This window comes from Nilaparvata lugens, chromosome 8, assembly GCF_014356525.2.
Source record: "Nilaparvata lugens isolate BPH chromosome 8, ASM1435652v1, whole genome shotgun sequence".
NCBI classification, from domain to species: Eukaryota; Metazoa; Arthropoda; class Insecta; order Hemiptera; family Delphacidae; genus Nilaparvata; species Nilaparvata lugens.
Genome location: NC_052511.1, coordinates 22,991,976 through 23,006,984, shown reverse-complemented (window position 1 = coordinate 23,006,984; position 15,009 = coordinate 22,991,976). Strand labels below are relative to the sequence as shown.

Genomic DNA, 15,009 nt, shown 5'->3' with positions numbered 1-15,009 from the left:
TTTAAAAGTTTTACAAGTTGATTGGGAAGAATTTCATGAAGTTATTGATCAGCTTTTCATGCCACACTTTGTCAAATGCCTGGACCACATCAAGGAAGTTTGGTGAGCATATAGATTTTTTCTCGAATGAATTCTCTGTTACATTGGTGATTCTATGTAGTTGATCCAGGGTTGAGTGCTTCTGTCTGAAACCAAATTGATGGGCTGGTATCAGATTCTTGCTACTTATGACGGGAGTCAATCTCTTCATTAGCAATTTCGCAAAAAGCTTTGAAATTATTACAGATATTGGGCGGTAAGATTTTGCTTCTTGACATTTCCCAGACTTTTGCAACATAATGACTTCTTCCACCTTCCAAATTGTAGGAAAATGCTGTAATTGGAGTGATGCATTGAATAAATATGTTAGCACCTTTCCTTGGAAGTTTTTTCAAGATTTCACCTGTAATCAGATCAAATCCAGGTGATTTTTTGGTATTTAGATTATATTTTATTTCTTCTTAGACCTCATTTATAGAAACCAGGTCAATATTTGACCTATATGATTTTTTAAATCATCTATTATATTATCTTCTTCAGCATCAATCTCAGATTGAATGTTGTTTGGCTGCAAGATTTCCTCCAGATGATTTTCAAATATATCTGCCTTTTCTCTGTTATTTCTTGCCCAAGTACTATCTGGTTTTCTAATTGGAGGGAATTGTAATATTGGTCGCTTAATTCTTTTTGTTGCTTTCCATATTGCATAATCCAAGGTACCTAGAATATATATTCTAGGTACATTGGAATAATCTGTACTGGCATCAGCTGTCAAATTTTGAAGGTAGTTAATGAAGGTTTATTAATGGATTCCTCAGTTAGTTTCCTTATCTCTCTTCTCAATTGTTGTCTTTTGTTATTCAAGATATTTTTGTCAGCAGGATCACGAGTTTGTTGCCATCTTCTTCTTGCCCTTCGTTTTTCTAAAACAAGTTGTCGAATCTCCAGAGGGTAATTGCTTCTTTTTGTTTTCCTGGTGTATTGTCTGATGTTTTATTTCCAGGCTGATTTCTGGATTTGCCACATGAAATTTTCTGCTGCTTCATCTAACTGCTCAGCTGTTCTAAGTGGAATATTCAAGTTGATTTCATTCTCCAGATCTACAAATTTTAATAAATAATAAAATAAACAACAAAAAGTATAAAAGAATAAACCCGTGACTGTGTCTTAAATTTTAAATTTAAAACTAATTACGTTTAGACACATAAGGCAGAAGATAACAATTTTATTGCTGATATATATTACCGATACATGACTGATTGTGTATTGTTATGCACCGAAATATATACCAGCACTATGATTCTCATCGTCTACAGGTATTTAGTTTAAAATTGAAAAATTTAAATCGGATGTAACAAGCTTTAATAGTGTTATTCTATTAACAATAGTTTAACACATTCAGAAATCAGACTACAGCACTACAGAACTGAGACACTGCTGCCGCTCGGCTGTCGCACGGATATTATGTGTGTTCTCCTACCATCATCACCGTGTCGCGGACGTAGCTCGGCCGTACCTCGGCACGGGCTCGGTGAGGTTATATGTGTCCCGAGCTTTATTTGTTCACTGTGTGAGAACTACAGCTGAAATATCAGAATCCAGGTCAAAGCTCTCTTCAATGTCAATAAAATTACTGGATATTATCTTTGTTATGAAGAAATCTAGAAGACATTAAGTTTTATTCAAATCTGTTGGCCAATAAGTAGGAGTCCCTGTTGAATGGAATTCGCAGCCCAGCTCCTGGGTAGCCTCCCTTGAGTTCTTTTCCTTTGGTAGTTGTTAGTCTTGAACCTCAATCCTTATGCTTGGCATTAAAATCTCCACCCACTATGAATCTATCTCCAAGCTGAAGAAGAATATTTGTATAATCATTTTTATTTAAATTGTAGCAGCTCCAACAAGTATTTTCTGGTTGATTGACTCTATTCCAACTACAGTTAGCTATATTTCATAACTTTGAATACTGAAGTCTTCATAGTGTTTAATACTCTCCTTCACTATTACAGCATTTCCACCTCTTGCTTGATTTTGAGGATGAATAGTTTCGTAAACATTATATCCATTGATTTTGAAGTGAGTCTACTCAGTTGAATGGGTTTCAGAGATGAGGCAAACATCTACATTTCGTGTCTTTAGAAATATTTCTATTTCTTGTTTTCTGTTATTATTGATATTATTTATTCCATTGACATTCCATGTACCAATCCTAATTTCTTGTTGGCTTGCAATATTAATATTCTAGTTTCCTTCTCGATACTCTTACTCTTCCCTTCTTCCAAGCTGTCAAGTCGTCTAAAAGTCGTTTAAAATTTCCTGCAAAACCTCATTAACATCAACTGATTGTTGTTTTGGTTGACTCCTGTTGTAGGCTTGGAGTGGGTTTTGGGAATAGAATATTTTCCTAGTGTACTTTTTTGAAGTGAAGTTTCTCTGTTGGGTTGTATGAGGTACTTCGCTACTTCTTTTCACTATGTTGTCTTTTCCAGTTCTTCTTCTCTGAAATTCTTCAGCGATGAGACAGCCTCTGTAGTTAGCTGGGTGTGCCTCAGCACAATTGAAACATTTGGCTGGGGTTTCTTTAGCCTTGGTACATGAAATAGGTCAGTGTGTTTTCCAGCACACTTCACACACACAAGTTCATGTTGACAGTATGCCTGAGTATGACCAAACCGCTGACAACGTTTACACTGCGGAATCATTTTATTGCTTGCAATTGATTCAATTTTCACTTTCATATAGCAAATATGTTTTATTTCATATATGTTTTGTATCTTCAGTATTCTCGACTGTTAACGTGAACATTGGAAGTCTGATAATGTGTTCTTTTCCATCCTTCACTTTTTTCATTTTGTTGTCAGCACTGATTATTTGAAAGCCTCTGCTTAGAAGATCGTTCTTTATATCCTCTGGATCGCATGATGGATGAAGCTCTTTAGCCATGACACGAATTGGAGAGTTTGTTTGTTTTCATACGTGTGCCATTCATATTAGCTTCATTCAACATTTTTGTTAAATCTCTGTATTCTTGTTCAGTTTCAACATTCAATTTTAGCTGGTTGTTGTTTATCAGTTGGCACTGAATTTGAGATTTTTCTAATTCGATGCCTCTTTAATTTTAGATTATTCTTGAACATTGCTTAATATGACTGGTGGTGGCTTGTTTTTCTTTTCTGTCAGTTTCATACTTGTAGACTCAGTTGCAGGCCTTATTTTTTTTTGTTGAGTCACGGATTTTTCTCTTGTTTTGTTTAGGGAGAATCCGTGCAGTCTCTGATGCTACCATTTTCTCTTAGTCCAGTCAAATGGTCGTTTTTCAGGAAACAGCACCGAATGAATTTTTCTCGACGGTTCTATATGATGTATTTTGGGGCGCTGAATTCGAATCTGAAAATTTGCTGACACTCCAGGGGCAGCTTCACCCCCAAAACCCCCAAAAACCCCTAAAATTTTGAACTTTTTTCAATTTTTCCATTTCATCTCGAAAACTTCGAGTTTTTGTAGAAAAATCATTCTCTAAAAAATTGATAATAAAATTTCCAATAAATTGAGTGGTCGCGCAGGATTCTACCATTTTTGGTTCCAGAGCTACAAATTTTGAAAAAATGGGTATTTTTTAAGGGGTTTTCAAAATTATGCAAACCTACCACTTCTACCCTATACAACTTGGATATTTTTCTAGTATAGATAAAAAACCACACATCACGTGAAATAACAATTCTGAACAGGATTCCTTAGGAATTTAGTAGGTAAAGTTTAGGTTTAGTAGGTTATAATCAAGTATTTGTATTTTGGCTGTAGGACATGATTTTCTATTTTTGAGAGTATTCCCCTTCCCTCACTACTAAATTCGAAAAATCCTAAGGAATCCTGTTCAGAATTGTTACTTCACGTGATGTGTGGTTTTTTATCTAGGTATACTAGAAAAATACCGTATCCAAGCTGTATAGGGTAGAAGTGGTAGGTTTGCATAATTTTGAAACTCCCTTAAAAATACCCCTTTTTGAAAATTTGTAGCTCCGGAACTAATAATGGTAGAATCCTGCGCCAATTTCGTATGTTCAACCATTATTTTGAAAAAAATAATAAGTGAAAAAAGCAAAATGGCCGCTGTGTGAGTAACTGAAGACTTCCGGACAATTTAAATATGATATTTAGATATGTTTCTTACCGAGGAGCAATGCCCTACAGTATTGCTAGGCAGTTCGTAAACACTCTTTATATGTCTCTATAGCAAGTAGAAGTTTTTTGTAAGATTTATTATTGTAAAATTTATATGAAGAATCATCTCCTCATTCATTTCACATTAACTGTGTTTTACTCTAACGTACTAATAAAATTAATGCAGCTACTTTGAAAGTAAGAGTATTTTATACTAGTCAAATTGATGAAGTAGAGGTACCCATGAATCATTCCCTAATTCAATTTCAATTCTCATGAACTGTAATTTGCTCTAATGTACTAATCAAATACACGAAGACATGTAGTATGACTTATGTTAAGTAAATATCCTCATACAATAAACATACAGGAATGCGTATCCTAAAGTATATTATAACTCAATGGTATTTCCAAGACCAGAATGTAGCGTCAGTTTGCAATGTAACAAATAATAAGATTATTTAGTTTTATTCAGTAAGATTACTTCAGTAATCACATTTAGTTAATCATTACAATTGTATTAAATATAGGCTTTTATCTCACCAGGTGACGTATCTCTACTGAATCTGGGCCTCTCAGATGATGCCTACAATTCCCTTGCACCAGAAATCGACTTTATAATTCATGCGTCAGCTAAGGTCAATCTGATATTTCCTTTTCACTCGCTCTACAAGGATAATGTGAAGGCCACCAAAAATATCATACAGTTTGCTCTCCACACCAAAGTCAAGCCCATACATTACATAAGGTTTGTATGAATAATATTTAATAGAACCACCATAATTTATATTATCCTGAATACTTTTCCACTTCTACCTCATTTCTATCACCATCTTCAATCCTCACCCTCTCCGAGTCTTTTTCAACTACTTCATTTGAAATAGATGAATACTTTCTAAAAATTATTTGATTATCCAATTTCTTGTTAGCATTTATTTTATTTGAATTGTAATGTATAAGAAGTGCCTGCTGTGAAATCTATCCACATTTATCCAATTTTACCAATTTTGGAAATGTTATTCTTGTAATCTATACAATAATAAAGGAAAGAACTGGCTTATACAGGTATGGTATAGGAAAATTATGTTTGACGCATCATCACGTCTGATCTACTGAACTGATAAGCTTGAAATTTTGCATAAAGATTCTTAATTTATTAACTGAGAATGGTTAAAGGCCTATTTTCCAAGATTTCATTACGTACAGTTTTCAGTTTGTAAAGTTTTAAAATAGACCTTTGCCCTTGCGGAGCACGGGTTATCTGCTAGTACATAATAATATTCGTTCATTTATCATTAAATAAATTACAAATCCATTACCATTACAAATCACATAGTTGATGACTGGAACAGAGCAACAGGCTTAGCTTAGCGCCCAACACTCCATTACAACTTGAAATGTTAGCTCAATATGCCCTTTGTAATTTATGAATCTCTATTCAATGTTATTGACTTGGTAAACAGTCATTATTATTTAATATCAATTAGATTTTGTTTTATTTTTGACTTCTTCAATGTTATTTTCACTCTTCATATTTCAATTTTGAACTTTTACATTTTTTGTGCTTTATGTTAGTTAGTTTATGCAAAGTTATTTGGTTTTTCAACTCTTCCAATTTTTGTTCACATAACATTTTCAATTTTTCAGCTCAAATGCAGTATTTGCCAACGGTCAAAGTGGTTACGACCAAACTAAATGGCTGGCCGAGCAACTTGTGTTGCGCTCTGCTCAATCTGGATTGCCATGTGTTGTTTACAGGTTAGCACTAAATAACTTTGTTCATCCTTTTCTCATCATGTAGCATTTTGTATCATTCTATTTCTGTCATAAAACTTCCCTAAAGACACACCAAGCTTATACCCGAATCTGCTTCTTTATTAATTATATATTTATAGTTTCAAATTTTGAGATTATCATTTTACATGATAATTTAGTATGATTGTATCATCGAATCACTAAATTATAATTGTAATTTTTGTGTATCACTTCAGTTACTAGAAAATGCTTGAAATTGCAGGTTTGCAGCGGTATAATGGCAGCTGAGCTTCTCTCGTGACTGATCCATCTACATCATTCACTTGACCTTAGACTTGATTATTTAAAAATAAAAAATATAGTAAAGATTGAGTTCTAGAATAGTTTCGTTTTTCAATGTTATATTTTCGGATTTATTTCAAAATGGAATGTGCATTTTGCAGATTTGGCAATCTATGAGGCAGTACTAAAAGAGCCAGTTGCAATCCGTCAGATTTCACTCTGTACATGATCCAGGGTGTCATCAGAACTGAAACAGTGCCTGACATTAAATGGAAGGTATGTATGCTCAAAATTAATTGGAAAAGGACCATTTCAATAAAGATGGAAATTTTACTCACAATTCAGAACAGTCCGGTGGATTTGTATCTACACTGTAAAAACTAAGCTTGATAGAAATATTTTGTGATTTTTCTCTTTTCCTTTATGAGTTTGTTCTGTTTTTTTCAGTCTGGAACTTTCTGCTCTTTATCAAGTTTCTTTGAAACTTCTTTATCTCACATTACAACATAATAATGTTTCCTAGTAAATGAACATCTAGTAGAAACATCCTTAATCTATATTCCAATAAACGTGTATACAATACCGTCTGTAATATATAGAAAACCGTATGTTCATTTTTGTTTTCCAATTTCAGATTGAAATGACGCCAATTGATTTTGTGCAAGAAATGTTTGTGGAGTTGTTTTTGGATCTGAATAACTCAATTGGAAAAATCTACCATTTTGTGAATGAAGACCAGCTTCCATGCGAGTAAGCAAACTGATTTCTCTCTCTTTATTCTATTGTGTTCTCCATAGGGAAATATCAATTAAAAAGTTTATGACAGGAGAATTTGTACGTATTCTGTAGTAATTTGATTTGACCAAATTATGTGTTCTTTTAACTTTTTCATGTTTTCTCAATTTTAATAAAATTATCTGAATTAAATTATTGGCTTATTATTTTGAATTTTGATATAATAAGGTGGTATTTCATGTTTTTCTTCTAGAAATTAATTTGTTGAAACAGTAATTGATACAATAATGAAATATTTGTAAAATGTATTACAATAATTCTAATGAAACGAACATTGTCTGTAACTCTTTCAAGATTTTTTTTAGTTGCAATTTTCAAGATATTACTGATGATTCTGATTTCAAATTCATACAAGCTTCCTGAAAATGTACCGGTAATACACACGTACGGTATGTGTGTATTGGGATTTAATGTGATTCATATGAACTCAAAGGAGAGCAAAGAATGAACATAATCTGTTGAAATATTGAGGAGCCATTATTTTGATACATCAATAGGAAGCAATACAACTCAATATGTATTCATTTCTCTAGAGAATTGTGGAAACTAATGGAGAGAAGGGGCTACCATTTGAAATCACTGCCTTACAACGACTGGGCCAAATTAGTGCATGCCAACGAAGACTTGAAACCTCTGTCACATCTACTTCAATCTCTGGTCAAGTAAGTCAACCAAAAGTATTTGGAATCTCATCCTATTGCACTTCAATTCAAACTTATTCAAATAAATTTACCTCATTTACTGTGTTGATTGTTGAATGTTTAACTTAGCAAAATAAAAAGTTTAAACATAAATTCTAATTACTCTGAATTTCAACCCATATTTTGTGTTGATCTAAGAAGTTGCTATGATAATAATACTAACAAGTGTCTCAGAACAAACTTCAATCCCTTGTTTTAACAAAATATATTTTAAATAATGATTAGTTCTGATAAACTAAGATGTAATGATGTACCGTATTGATTCTAATCAATTTACTGTTGCAGGAATGAAAATTACTTCACCAATCTGGCTGTAATCAGAAAGGAGACACTGAACTGTTCCATTGAAAAGAGAAAGGTGACATACCCGGTAGCCGATGCTGAGCTCTATAACAAATACCTTGACCATCTCCTTCAATTGGGATGCATTCCTGTGGCCGCTAATAGTCCCAGTGAATCAGGTGAGCTCAACATTCATTCAAATTAATACAATATGAGTTGATTTCAATCATTTATCTCAAACTGTGATTGCTTGAGCTTGAATTATCAAGTCATAGTTATTCTGTCATTACTTCACATCACAAGATAGATTGCTCTCTCATTCTCTCTCCCTCAGTTTTTTTAAGACATGAAGTCAACTGCATTTACCTCTTGCTCCCACGTTTACGTATAATTATACAGACATAAATTTATGATAATTAAATTCAACCATAGTTAAATGGGGCTCATTCAACCTTCATTGAATCTAATAGTTGATTTCGATTCACTTGCAAATGGACCATGATAACCAACAACATGTTTCTCAAGCGATTTCCAACGTTAAAAATAACGTTTATTCCTAATAACACATAAATAATAATTCATGTTTTATCATTATTGTAGGAGCAAGTGCAGAGATTGACACAGATCTGAGCGGTAAGATAGTTTTGGTGAGTGAAGCTTCCTCGGATATTGGAGCCGCCATTGCTGAGAAGCTGGCTCTGTGCAATGCAAAGGTCGCCATGTTTGATACAAATTTGGATAAATTGAACAATTTGAAAGAAAAATTTGAGCAGGCTGGAGCTACTCAAGTGTTTGCTATGAAGGTTGACGTCACTAGCATAATTGAGGTGAGATATTTCAATTTCCTTGACTAACTTTTTCCAATTTAGTGCAAAATTTGTGTGGAGATGGGAATAATGTTTTCCAGCCAATTTGATATCACACTAATTGCTGGGTAATAACATCCCTGAGTTTTTCTATTTTATCTTAAATTGCAGTTACTAGGTGCAGGATGATGTGTATCTGGATGATGTGGTGGAATTGATGTGTAAGCAATTAATATGATACACAGTGTACATTATCCTCTTCCCTCGGATCCCTATGAGTGTGCGCAGTAGCAGTTGGCCATATTGAATTGATGTCCCATAATGTAAAAACAGTCACAACATAATGTTCTTATATCGGATCTTCTTGAAACAAAATTCAGTGGATGAAGTATTCAATGTAACAGGGCTAGGCTATCAAAGAATGTTTTCGAGAGTATGCTCAATAGTAGATTAAACAAAGTTTAAATTACTCGTAATTAATAATATAATAAAGGAAATAATCATCTCAAACAGTACGGAATAGGAATTACACGAATGGCGCATCATCACTTCTGAACTACTGAACTGATCAACTTCAAATTTTGCATAATTTGAATTTACCGAGGATGGACATAGACTTATTTTTATTGCTATTGATCAATAAACTCTAATTTTCAATATTTAAAAAAATTATTCAATTTGTGATTCAAAGTTGAATCTATAAAAGCCCAACCAAACAGGGCTTTCTCCAAGTGACTCCGTAGCTTAGTTGCTTAGTTGGTAGCGAGCGCGGTACATGAATCAAAGGTTGCGGGTTCAAGACGACATGTCAAACCCATTTTTTCTGCTGGAAATATTCAACTCCTATAAAGATTATCCACGTAATTTTGAACAAAAGAAAAAATAATTATACTTTTTTGGTGGACATGATGAGATTGCATTTTACATAAAATTTTTCCCAGTGAAAAGCACGGGTTTCATGCTAGTCCAAGAATAAATCAAGTTATATTAAATGTTATTATAATTTGTTGAATTGACTGACAATTTTAACATTACATTCGAAATGTGTTGTAACTTCTATTAAGCATATGCCCCTAACAATCACAAAATGATAGAAAGAATTTGAGTAAAATCATAAGGATTTTATTTTATCTATTTAATTTTTCTTCAGGTGAAAAATGCAGTCGGGATTATTGAAAGGCTCTGGGGTCCAGTAGAAATTCTAGTGGACAATGGCAACTGCATGTATTATCAGGTGATGAAGAACTGCGACGTTGCCAAGTGGTGCAAGATGCAAGATGGCAAGGGATCGCTCAATTGTCTGGCAGCTGTTTTTGGAGGCATGGCTGAGAGGAAAAATGGCCGCATTGTCAATATCACATCAGATGCTGGCAAAGTTGTAAGTTGGAATCAATGTACCTAGAATACAAGGTAGTGGCAGGACCTCCTAAATACCGTACCTGAGCATACAAACAAGATGGCCGCCGTAGGTGGTGGACTAACTTACTGCCATCGTTACTTACTTTAGAAACACACACACATTCGATTTAAGAAAACTCACTAGGCTTGAGCTCACACGCACAAATAATTTTACAATAATTCTACTCCTACTAACTCTATTAAATTTTGGTTCCTATTTAACTACATAAAAATTACTGATAACCAAAAACTTTTCAATTTGTCCCTCTGGATGGGCAGCAGACCCATTCAGAGGAGGACCGAGGCTCGAGCACCGTTACATGATTTTTAATTGTTGCGCGTCTGTCTCAAATCGAACTGTGGCCTTTCCACTGAAAATTATTCCCCCTCCACGAGCGTTGAGCATAACTTCCAGTGGAAAAGACAAAGCTGTAAAAAGTCAATGCTCGTACAATTTTCAAACACTGTGGCTTTTTCGACATGAAATTGAAACTGTACTTGAAAAATGCCCGAAAATTGCTCACACTAAAAACGCAGGGTTCAACATACGGTAAAAATCAAAGTTCATACCAGTTGAAAAACCTGAAAAATAATATAATTTACATAACACCAACTACAAAAATACCCACTTAATATTCACACTATTACATTGGTATATAGGAGGCTCTGTAGTATTTCAAGTGTTACTAAAACAAATTCACTAAAATAAAAATTATAACCTCATGTAAGAGAAAAGCAAAATATCGCGTTGTAAAATAATTAATAATTTCAAATATATTCATTTGCATAGTTTAATGTTATCTTCATAAATAATAACCTTGCTCCTGGCTAAGAGTACGTCTATTAGATTCAACCGTGATTAAGTGATGTCATCTAACAAAACCAATGCCTTGAGAACCAAAACGTTTATTACTAAGTGGTTAAATTTGATAAATACAATAAAATCTTGCCAATCTATGCTAAGTATGTAAGTTGAACAACTTGGAAGTAGCTTTCAATACAATTCCTTCGTCATGTATTACCGGTACCCGAATCCTGAAGAGTCTCAAGAACTCATGGTCACAGTAAATATTTTTGAATTGTTTTCCGTTTGAAAGTCTGTTCTACTGAAATGTATATACGAGACTGACCCCAGCTTTAGCTCAAAACACTGCTTTCTTTGTTGGAATCAGTTGTAAAATAACGCGACTAATACCAAAACTTCATAATCATCCTCAATGAAAAACCTCAAGTTTCTATCGTTTTAAACAATGAAACAACTCTCAATCAAGTGGTTAGATAGTACTATAACATCCCAAAATTGTTCAACAGTCTTTTTAAACCAGTGTTGATTTAATTTGTGCTTAACACAAGACACAGTGCTTAACCTAGTACCGAAAACGCCGTTACATGGTGCCACCTATATTTTGACTTTCTTTTTCATTTTTCGTTCATTTTTATGTCATACACATTTATGCAAAAGTTATATTTTGGGGCTTTCTGTTTGTTTTTTTGCAATTCTTTTCTTTCAGTTCATAGTCCGGGCGCAAATGTCATGAAAAAGGCACTCAGTGTTAATTTTTGAGTAACAGCCGTGGAAGATGTCTCAATTTCTTCGTTAGGTCTAGCATGATAAGGATCGTGATAATGATAAGTCGAAATCACAGGCAAACACCTCGAAAACAAGATGGCCGCCAACATTTTTAGGGGTTTGCTATATCTTCATGCGCTGTACGTCAACAAATGTGTTCTCCAGCGCCCTCCAAAGAAAACCCTGCATGATTTCTGGAGCGTATTTCCGCATACGCATGAGGTAACAAGCTAGAACTATAAAATCGATCTTTCATGACCACTTCAAGATAGACTTGCAAATAGCCTTAATCTCTTCGTTACAACAAGCTTAATAAGAATATTGATGATGGAAACAACAAAAATATTCGACATCATTGAAAAATTCAAGTTGGCGGTCATTATTGACAGACATTTTTTAAATCGCTTGCTATTCAGTTATTGTGAGAGATACGGTATCGAATTAATCATCCAACCAATGTGTTTAGAATTAACCAATCTATAATACAGTATTCTATAGAATCGTCTCATTAAGGCCACTTTTTCGTGATTAATTAAATTCAAAAACTTGATACATACACAATTTATGGGCACAATATTTCACTTTCCACTCTGTATTCGCAGTAGACATACACTAGAATTATTGGCAATGTTGTAGAATATTTCCAAAGCTTCAAAATGACATCTGATTGAAGGCTGTAAGTCCATATTTTACGGCTGGAGCATCATCGGAAGAAGAGTGAAAAGTACTGTTTGCAGTGGAAAATACGCTTTTACCATCATTATGTCACACCTAACAATTAGAAAACCGTGTAACCCATGACTCCTTGAAGGTACAGACTTGGAAATGGTATTAATTTTTTGTGATAATGTGTAGAGAGAGAATATCTATGATGGCAATCTCAAAAATGTTTGTTATAATTAAAAATACAAGACAAGTGTCTCTTAGTGATGGCCGCCATCATGGATTTTTCATGATGATAAATAGGCTATTTGAGATTGCTATCATATATATTCTCTTTTTACACATCATTAAAAAGAGATTGATACCTTTACCAAGTCTGTACCTCCAAGAAGTCATTAGTTGAATGATTTTTAATTATTTAGGTTTGGCATATTATGGTGGAAAATTGTTCTCCGCTGCAAACAGTACTTTTCTCTCTTTTTCCGATGGCGCCCCCGCCGTAGAACATGGACGTACAGCGTTCAGCAAGATGTCATTTCAAAGCTTTAGAAATATTCTACAACACTGTGCCAATAATTCTAGTGTATGTCTGCTGCGAATACCTACAGGCTGTTTACAAACTCCCTACCAATACTCTAGGGCATTGTTCCTCGGTAACAAACATGTTTAAATTCTCCGGAAGTCTTCAGTAACTCACACAGCGGCCATTTTGCATTTTTTCACTTATTATTTATTTTCTAAATAATGATTGAACATATGAAATTGAAACTTTGCACAATCGTTTATATCAACTAGACAATCATTTATAATCAACAATCATTTATATCAACTGTAGTGGTCACGAAATGTGTGCGCAGTGGCTGGCTGGCCACTAGGTTGCGTCATCGCCACCAACCGAGGTTTTCAACACCTATTGGCAATTTATGAAACTTATTTCTTAAAGACAGATGATTGGATATAAAATGACGTCAGCTACACCAGAAATTTAGCACAAAGATGCGCGTGAGACCTAAGGTCTTCTTCTATATACCGTGGACAAAGCTACAAAAAAATGATGAAATTTCATAAAACATGATGATGGTCAAATTCATAAAACAACATGGCGGCCATTTAAAATTTCGTTTCTCAAATAACTCAGAAACCGATTGTTTTACAAAAACTTTCCGGACAATTTAAATATGATATTTAGATAATTATGTTTCTACCCAGGAACAATGCCCTAGAGTATTGGTAGGGAGTTCGTTAACACTCTGTATGCAGAGTGGAAAGTGAAATATTGTGCCCGAAAAGTGTATGTATCAAGTTTTTGAAGTTGAATTAATTACGAAAAAGGTGGTCTAAATGAGACGATTTTATCGAATATTATAGATTGATTTTAACGAAGATATTGATGCTATTTGCAAGTCTCTATCTTGAAGTAGTCATGAAAAATCGATTTTATAGTTTCAGCTTGTTAATGGAAAAACGCACCAGGAATCATGCAGGGTTTTTTCTTTGGAGGGCGCAGGATAACACATTTGTTGACGTACAGCGCAAAAATATATATAGTTTTTAAAGCTGAAGAAACGAGCTAAATCTCATAGATTTAACATTTATCTGTATTTCTCGCACAAAAAAAGTTAAAAGGGAAAGAAATTTGAAAAAAATAAAAAACGTTTTTTGGGCTTTTGAAGGTTATAACGAATAAAAATATGCGTTTTAGAGGGAAATTTTATAGAACAAAGTTTGTAGAGGAAGATCATTAGAATATTGTGTTACGGTTGAATATCTTAAACGGTTATTGAAATACAAGCGATATAGCAAACCCCTAAAAAACTTGGCGGCCATCTTGTTTTCGAGGTGTTTGCCTGTGATTTCGACATATCATTATCACGATCCTTATTATACTAGACCTAACAAAGAAATTAAGACATCTTCCACGGCTGTTACTCAAAAATTACCACGGAATGACATTTGCGCCCGAACTATTATTATTTTGTACATTTTTGTTTTCTTTTCATTTGGTTTTAGGTGATGGAGAAATTTGATTTTTCTAGTAGTGTGGAGAGTCTGAACCCATCAGATGTGGCTAATGCTGTGGTATCTGCCCTCAAGCAGCCTTTTTCGCGTTCAAAATTGAAGTAATTCATAACAATACTATACTTGTGATGTCCACCAAGGATCTATATTATCATAATTAGTCTTATATCCAAAGTAAAGTAGGTACTCATTTTTGTAGGTACCAATAATTTTGTCATGGAATAATAGCATTAGAACTTTTCATAGTTTTCTACTTTTCTATTGGAATGATACATTTTTTGACGTACAGCGCATAAATATATATATAGTTTTTAAAGCTGAAGAAACGAGCTAAATCTCATAGATTTAACATTTCTCTGTATTTCTCGCACAAAAAAAGTTAAAAGGGAAAGAAATTTGAAAAAAAAATAAAAAACGTTTTTTGGGCTTTTGAAGGTTATAACGAATAAAAATATGCGTTTTAGAGGGAAATTTTATAGAACAAAGTTTGTAGAGGAAGATCATTAGAATATTTCTGTTTAAGAAACGGTTGAATATCTTA

General features: G+C 33.8%; 1 protein-coding gene across 1 annotated transcript in view; it reads left to right on the top strand.

The window, feature by feature from the left end:
• The window catches only part of LOC111058763 (linear gramicidin synthase subunit D-like), a 43,914-nt gene extending 29,164 nt beyond the window's left edge, over positions 1-14,750 (top strand). Inside the window, exons 15-23 of the mRNA XM_039434280.1 lie at positions 4,744-4,945; positions 5,845-5,960; positions 6,413-6,510; positions 6,869-6,984; positions 7,563-7,691; positions 8,016-8,191; positions 8,613-8,839; positions 9,969-10,196; positions 14,460-14,750. Of these exons, the coding sequence (XP_039290214.1) occupies positions 4,744-4,945; positions 5,845-5,960; positions 6,413-6,510; positions 6,869-6,984; positions 7,563-7,691; positions 8,016-8,191; positions 8,613-8,839; positions 9,969-10,196; positions 14,460-14,573 (1,406 nt within the window). The 3' untranslated portion in view covers positions 14,574-14,750. The remainder of the gene's footprint in view (positions 1-4,743; positions 4,946-5,844; positions 5,961-6,412; positions 6,511-6,868; positions 6,985-7,562; positions 7,692-8,015; positions 8,192-8,612; positions 8,840-9,968; positions 10,197-14,459) is intronic.
• Positions 14,751-15,009: the final 259 nt, after the last annotated feature.